The 7,307-nt window shown below is 43.8% G+C and overlaps 1 protein-coding gene across 1 annotated transcript in view; it reads right to left on the bottom strand.

The window, feature by feature from the left end:
- SLC34A3 (solute carrier family 34 member 3) overlaps positions 1-7,307 on the bottom strand; it is a 30,772-nt gene that overhangs the window by 22,729 nt on the left and 736 nt on the right. Inside the window, exons 2-7 of the mRNA XM_044663916.1 lie at positions 6,217-6,332; positions 5,857-5,970; positions 5,032-5,160; positions 4,395-4,538; positions 4,082-4,193; positions 3,710-3,905 (exon numbers count right to left, since the gene is read on the bottom strand). Of these exons, the coding sequence (XP_044519851.1) occupies positions 3,710-3,905; positions 4,082-4,193; positions 4,395-4,538; positions 5,032-5,160; positions 5,857-5,970; positions 6,217-6,295 (774 nt within the window). The 5' untranslated portion in view covers positions 6,296-6,332. The remainder of the gene's footprint in view (positions 1-3,709; positions 3,906-4,081; positions 4,194-4,394; positions 4,539-5,031; positions 5,161-5,856; positions 5,971-6,216; positions 6,333-7,307) is intronic.

Here is a 7,307-nt window from a genome sequence, read left to right as displayed (position 1 = left end):
TTCTTTCCAAAATTTTCTCACTCTCTCTCTCTCTCTCTCTTTCTCTCTCTCTCTCTCTCTCTCTCTCTCTCTCTCTCTCTCTCTCTATCCCTCTCTCTCTCTTTCTCTCTCTCTCTTCCTCTTCCTCCCCACCCCTTTTAAACAGATAAAGTTGAGAAAACAGTTCATTCCAGGGAAAGCAGGAAGAGGAAAGAGCCTTAGTAAATGCACAGAAGCAAGAGAGTCTAGTAAGAGATTAGGGAATATTTAGTGGTCTCATTTGTTGGAATGTAGAATATGTGAATATATGAAATGTAGGAGATTGATCAGGAGAGCTCACAAATCAGCTACAGGAGCTTGTTTCAAATTTTTGATTGTCTATATCTCTCTCCATAGAGGGTATGGCACTTTAAAAGGAAAAGACACCTCCTGATTCAGTTGTAGTGAGGGGGGCTCCCAAAACGAATTTGTTGCTTTGGAGCCCTGCTTAAGAGATGGCTTTCAGGACCTGGGGTTACCTGTAAGATCTTATGATAATAAACTTAGAGCTGGAAGGGATCTGCTCTAATAATTCCAACCACTTCATTTTACAGATGAGTACAGTGTGAGATTGGGATTTACCTCCCTTTGTTTTAATTTAATCAATCAGGGACCTGGAGGTCCTTTGAGATATGCAAGGACACACATGCCCACAGTGAAAGGAAGCTGAAACCAAAGAGACGGAAAATTGATGAGGAAACTGAGGCTTAGAGAAGCTAAATAACATCTCAAGGGTCACATAGCAAATAAGTGAACCCCAGTCTTCATCTTCTTCACTTTTTTTCTTTTAAACTTTTATCTTCCATCTTAGAATCAATACTATGTATTAGTTCCAAGGCAGCAGAGTGGTAAGAAAGCTAGGCATTGGGGGTTAAACAACTTACCCAGCATCATATATCTAGGAAGTGGATGAGGTCAGATTTGAACCCAGAACCAGGCTTCCAATCCACCCAGCCACCTAGCTGCGCCCACCTCCCAGTCTTCTTTGATTTAAAATTCTATCCACTACTCCATGCTGTCACTCTTGGTTGGCTTATGCTCCAGAGTATGCTTTCTCCTGAGCAAAGAGAACCTTTGTGTTGAGCTATAAAAGTGAACTCACTGACCTGTTGACATTTGGATGAATGCCATGCCTTCCTATTGACTTATGCAGGAGTTTCATTAGATGGAAATGATGTAGTAAACTGTAGCCAGGGCATTTTAAGTTTAGACAGATTGGAGAAAGCCTACCAACTAACATGGCATGAAGCAGGAGAGACCCCCTCAAAGAGGTACTTACGTAGCACAATTCTGAACACTCTGCCTTAACTTGTATCATTCCAGTGTAAGACTGGAATTCACCCCCCTTGTTTTAATTTAATTAATCAGGGACTTGGAATTCCCCTCCTTTTTTATTTAATCAGTCAAGGGCCTGGAGGTCCTTTGAGATGTGCAAGGATACACATGCCCACAAGTGAAAGGAAGTTGAAACCAAAGAGACAGGAAATCCATCCCACAGGCACTGCCTTTCCCCACTCCACCCCCAGGCGGTACCAGGCAAATTAAGGAACTATGATTGGTTCCTGAGATGTGATGTGAAAGAGCTAGTGGTGGAGAAAATGACTTATAAAGGCATTTTCAGAGGGCTGAAAATACATTCTTGCTGGAGACACCACTGCACTGCTGAAGGGAGCCACTTACTCTGGGGATTGGAACCTGAAGTCTCACAAGGGTATTTAGCTAAACTGCTCCCTACCTCTTTCCTACATTTCCCTCTCTTTACTATCTCTACTTTGGTTAAACTAGATTGTTAAAGCTACTAACAGACTCATAATTTAATTTTAATTATTACAATTTGGCAACCTTTTAATTATTATACCAGGGATAGGAGTCTAAACAAGGTTCAAACAAACTAGGAAGGAGCTATATTTGGAGATTTTTCCAGAATAAATTCTAGGTGGTAGTATCAGCCAAAGGAGAATATGAGCATTTTAGAGATTCTTCTAAGCCTGTACCTGGTCTGTGTAAGCCTAGAGTTTGTGGGCTTTGGGGCTACTAGTTACAGAATAAGGCTAGAAAGATAGAGTGGAATCATACTGTGTGTGTGGGAGGGGGTTAAATGTCAAGGCTAATGGGCTTGTATTTTATCCTCTCGACAACGAGAAAAGCCACAGAGGAGAAATAAGATCATTTGTAGAACATTAGGAAGATACTTTAGTCAGCCATGTGAAGAGGGGAGAGAAGAGAAGAGAGAAGAGAACCTGGAATCAGGGAGGGACTGGTCAGAAGACTGTTACAGTAGCTCAAGAGAGGGGTCATGGAGCTGTGAAAAAGAATGGCAGCAGTGGGAATAGAGAGGAGTGAAGGAAATGAATGTGGAAAAGATTTTATGTTCCAATCAGTGGGAATTGGTAAAAGAGGAAAAAATTTGAGTTTAGAATTTAGAAGTTTAGAGGCTATCTGACTGGAAGATTAGTAGGACCATCAACTGAAACAGACATTAGGGCAGGGGTCAGCAACATATGGCTCTCTAGCCATGTCTGGCTCTTTTGAGGGCCAGATATGGCTCTTTCTGCAGGAGCCATAAAGTCATTTTTTTTTCAGGCGCTGTTACAGGAGCGCACTGTGAGCACTGTACGGCTCTCACAAAATTACATTTTAAAAAATGTGGCGTTTATGGCTCTCACGGCCAAAAAGGTTGCCAACCCCTGCATTAGTTAAAGGATGGGTTGGAAAGGAAGATGATGAGCTCCATCTTGTACATGTTTAGTTGAAGTCTCTGGTAGTACTTCAAGTCAGAGATATATCATGAAAAGTTGGAACCATGGGGTTAGAAGCTCAAGTGAAGAAAACAGGGCTGGGTAAACAATTTAACTCAAGAAACTCTTATTAAAAGCTTACTATGTCCAAGGCACTTTGTTGAATGATAGAAATATAGAAGTGAAGTATGACAGCTCAAACTCTCAAGAATGTTATAATTGGGGGCAGCTGGGTGGTTCAGTGAATTGAGAACCAGGCCTGGAGACTGGAGGTCCTAGGTTCAAATCTGACCTCAGACACTTTCTAGCTGTGTGATCCTGGGCTAATCACTTACCCCCATTGCCTACCCCTTACCACTCTTCTGCCTTGGAACCAATACACAGTATTGATTCTAAGATGGAAGATGAGGGTTTTTATTTAAAAAAAAAAGAATGTTATAATTCAGATTATATAGATTTGAGTCCTGCATAGATTGAAGACATGGGAGTAGATGAATTAAAGTGCATAAAGAGAAAAGTGTCAAGAACAGAACTTTTGGGGGTGCTCCAAACTTAGGAGAATGGAGATAATCCAGTGGAGGTCAGAGGCTGAATTCAGATGGTTAGGAACATAATCAGTGCAAAGCAGTGTTATGGAAGCCAAGGTGAAAGCAAGAAGCTCCCTGGTCCTACAACATAGACAATGACTTAATAAACCCAAATTCAAAATCTTTTTCTCCCTTTGAAAATCAAGATGCCACTTTATCAATGTTGATGGAAGGGGCATCGAACTAAGATACTTTCATTTACAGTTTCTCAGGAGGGCAAGGGAAAATGATCCAAAGAACAATTATCCAATTATTATATTAACTATCCAATTAACAAATGAATTAAACCTCAAAGGGCAACTCAGTAATCCTGAGATTCTGATTCCTCTTCCCCTTGCCCCCAACCCCCCTTCTTCTGGAAGGTACCTGCACAATGAGATGGGTGAGGGGCTGTGTGAGCACCTTCAGGATGTCAGGTGCTCGCTCCCCAGAGTTGAGAGTAAAGGCTCCCACCACCAGACCACTGAGTTTTTCCAGAGCTCTGGCTGCAATCTCCAGGGGCAGCATCACCAGTACTGTCAGCCAGTTAAAAATGCCATGGACAGCAGAGCCACCAAAGGCTCTGCAATACCAAGTTCATATGATCCTAGGTACCAGTTTCCCCCATACACCTCCCATCCAGGCCCTGGGAAGCCTCAACCTTAGGATCTCTCCAGTCTCTCCCTCCTACCCATGGACCTCCAACCTTCAGCTTTTCTCCCCAGCCTTTCTTCCCCTCCCAGCCTTTCTCCCAATCACCTCCGGAATTCGTCTCTGGCACCTGATTGGGCCATGGAGACTAAGGTGCTGGTGATAGATGTGCCCACGTTGACTCCCATGATGATGGGTACTGAGGCTCTAACAGTCAACACTGAAGAAAAAAACTTAATTCAACTTCTTGAACCCTCAGCCCTGAGATTGGTTGGGATGGGGATGGGGCCTTTGTCTCCCCTGACCCAATCCTCCCACAAAACCCTCTCCCCATTCATCCATCTATCCATCCATCCATTTTTTCCTATAAAATTAGAGGCCCTGTCACCTGAAAGCACAGAAGAAGGTCAGAATCACTCACACTTTGAGGAGACCATGCTGACCACAATGGAGGATGAGGTACTAGAACTCTGTACCAGCACAGTGACCAGGACACCAATGACCAGCCCAGCCACGGGGTTGGACAGGACGACATTGTCCTTAAAGATGTCCCCAGCTACTTTGCCTGAGATTAAGGGAGAAAGGGAGAGAGGGAGAGAGAGAGGCCTGAGAGTGTTAAAAAAAGCAATCATGAGACAATCCCATTGGAACCTGGGAAGACTGTATGTGCTATCCCAGTGAAGTGAGAGCAAGCACAATTTACTCTACAGCAACACCTCTGAAAACAAAGATCTTCTGAAAGAACTCTGATCTATACGATGACCAACTATGGTTTCAGAGGACCAATAATGAAGCTTGCTACCGACCCATCACCTTTCAGAGAGGGAATAGACCCAGGGTGCAGAAGGAGACATATTGTTTAGATGTGGCCAGAATAGCCACTGGTTTTGTTTGACTATCTTCATTACAAGGGTGTTATTTTTTCTTTGTTTTTTTTCCCCCCCAATGGGGATTAGGGGAAGGAAGAGAGGAAATGGATTTATAAATGGAATAAAAAATGTAATTGTTAAAAAGGAGCGATCCCTGAACCTCCCCTGATCACTTCCACGGTCACTCACTGCTCAGCAGCTGGAAGGCAGAGCTGAGAATATCCAGGGAACAAATGAAGAGGTAGAGAAGGCCAAGAAGGGCAAAACCCTTCAAGACACCAATGACCACGTGGCGTATCCGACCTGCCCGGCTTAACTCTGAGGGAACAAAATGGACATTTTTCCCTGTGCCTACAGCTCTCCTGCTTACTCCTATTTGATCATCTTAATCCTTATATCCCAGGCCCATACCCCTAATTCTGAAGTCCCCATTCCATATACCAGTCCCTAAACCCCTATCCCCCTAGGCACCAACCTTAATCCCTCTCCTTCCATTCCCATTCCCTGTTTTGACACCACAACTCTAAATCCTGTTTCATGGTTCCCATCTATTTACCTGATCCCCAAATGCCTATATTTCATACCCTAATTCCACAACTTTAATCACTCTATTCCCAGATCTTCAGTTCCCCCATCTGTAAAGAAGAGATGGGATTAGGTTTTCCTTTTTTTTTTTTTTAACCCTTACCTAGGTATCAGTTCCAAGGCAGAAAAGCTGTAAAGGCTAGGCAATTGGGACTAAGAGATTTGCCCAGGGTCACACAGCTAGGAAGTATCTGAGGCCAGATTTGAACCCAGGCCTGGCTCTCTATCCACTGAATCACCTAGCTACCCCTATATGTTACAGATTTCTAAGGACTCTTTTAGCACCAAAACTAATTCATTTGTGATTCTTTTTTCTTGACTATGACATGTTTTCTCTGCAGTTGGATGCTTCCCTGCCTCCTTTTAATTCTTTGTCTATTGCTGGCTCTGCTCTTCTCTACTAAGAGATGAGGCAAGAGCACAATTCACCTTTCCATGACTGGTCAGATGTTTTCAGCTGTGGGAGGGCCCAAGGATCTGCTTCCCCCTCTTCTTCCAGGTCTGGAGACCAGCTGGGGACTTGAGTCCTGAATTCTTCCGTACCTGTGGAGGGTCTGAGTCAGGGCCAGGACAGGTGGCTGTCCCCAGGACAAGGAATATCTCAAATTTCACATCTTTCAGTATGGACTAGGGGAGGGACAAAACAAGGTAGAAGCTGAGATGGAGTCGGGATAGGGATGTGATACAGGACACAGGAATTCAGGGGACAGGGAGCAGAGAATTGAAGGACAAGAACAGAGAAGGATTAAAAAGGAGAATGGAGGAGGTAGAAGAAGAATGTTTTTGTACCTGCATTTTCAGTTCTCTGGCCTTCAAGGCTGATACTGACTGTGGTAGGGGCCCTGGGGCCAGGCTGGAAGTGAGGCATGGGGCAGGGGTCAGTGCAGGGCCAGGTTCCAGGCTGGCTATGGGGAATGAAAAGAATTGGAAAAAGCCGGCAGGATTCCTTCTTTCTTTTGGTAGTGAATATATAGCAGCCAAAAATTCAGAGTCCTCTGCTCCTTGCCCTGAAGTTACCTTCCCTGCTTTTTTTTTTTCCTAACCTTTTTTCTCACCCTTCCCTCTATAAAAAGATAACTACATTGGCCTTAGGTATGTGTTTTTCCTTCTCCTATCCCTTAAAATTATACCCTTCCAAGCCAGAACCCACATCCCACAGTAGACATGATGATGCTATTATATCACAAGAGGCAAATTCAAAAGCTTTTAGGTGACCCATGGTCCCATCTGCCCATTCTTCTGACTTCCTAAAGTCTGGGCTCATCCACATGTCCCTTTATTTAGATTGTTCCTACCAATTCTTCCAGGCCATACGTAGTCAGATCCGAGCTATCTTCAAGTTGGGACAAGGGTCGGAAAGGGCAAAGTGGGAAGTGACATTAGGACTTGGCCCTGAGTAGAACTCAGTGACCCATCCTATCTTGTACCACTAAGGACACCAGAGATGGTTTCAGATTAGACTTTGGCTTTTGAGATGATAAAAATGACAGTTTACTATTATAATTGTTGGATTATCTGCTCAGTAAGGGACACAGCTTAGGGCTAGATTATGATATGGGGGGACACCAAGGAATCTATTGGTGAGAGCCCCTAATGATTTGCCAGAAAACTGAGATCCTGATTCCCCAACACTGCTTCCTCTAAAAAAACCCCCAAAACACAAAATCCTTACTGTTCATCTTTAATCTTTTTGCTTAACCCTTCCCTTTTGTCTTAGAATCATTACTAAGTATTGATTCCAAGGCAGAAGAGTGATAAGGGCTAGGAAATTGGGGTGAAGTGACTTGGCTAGGGTTACACAGCTAGGAAATGTCTGGGATCACATTTGAACCCCAAATCCTCCATCTGTTGGCCTGGCTCTCTATCTACCAAGCCACTTA

Source organism: Gracilinanus agilis, chromosome 2, assembly GCF_016433145.1.
Source record: "Gracilinanus agilis isolate LMUSP501 chromosome 2, AgileGrace, whole genome shotgun sequence".
In the NCBI taxonomy this organism is placed as follows: domain Eukaryota; kingdom Metazoa; phylum Chordata; class Mammalia; order Didelphimorphia; family Didelphidae; genus Gracilinanus; species Gracilinanus agilis.
Note: the sequence above shows the minus strand (reverse complement) of the source record. Positions and strands in the feature narration are given on the sequence as shown.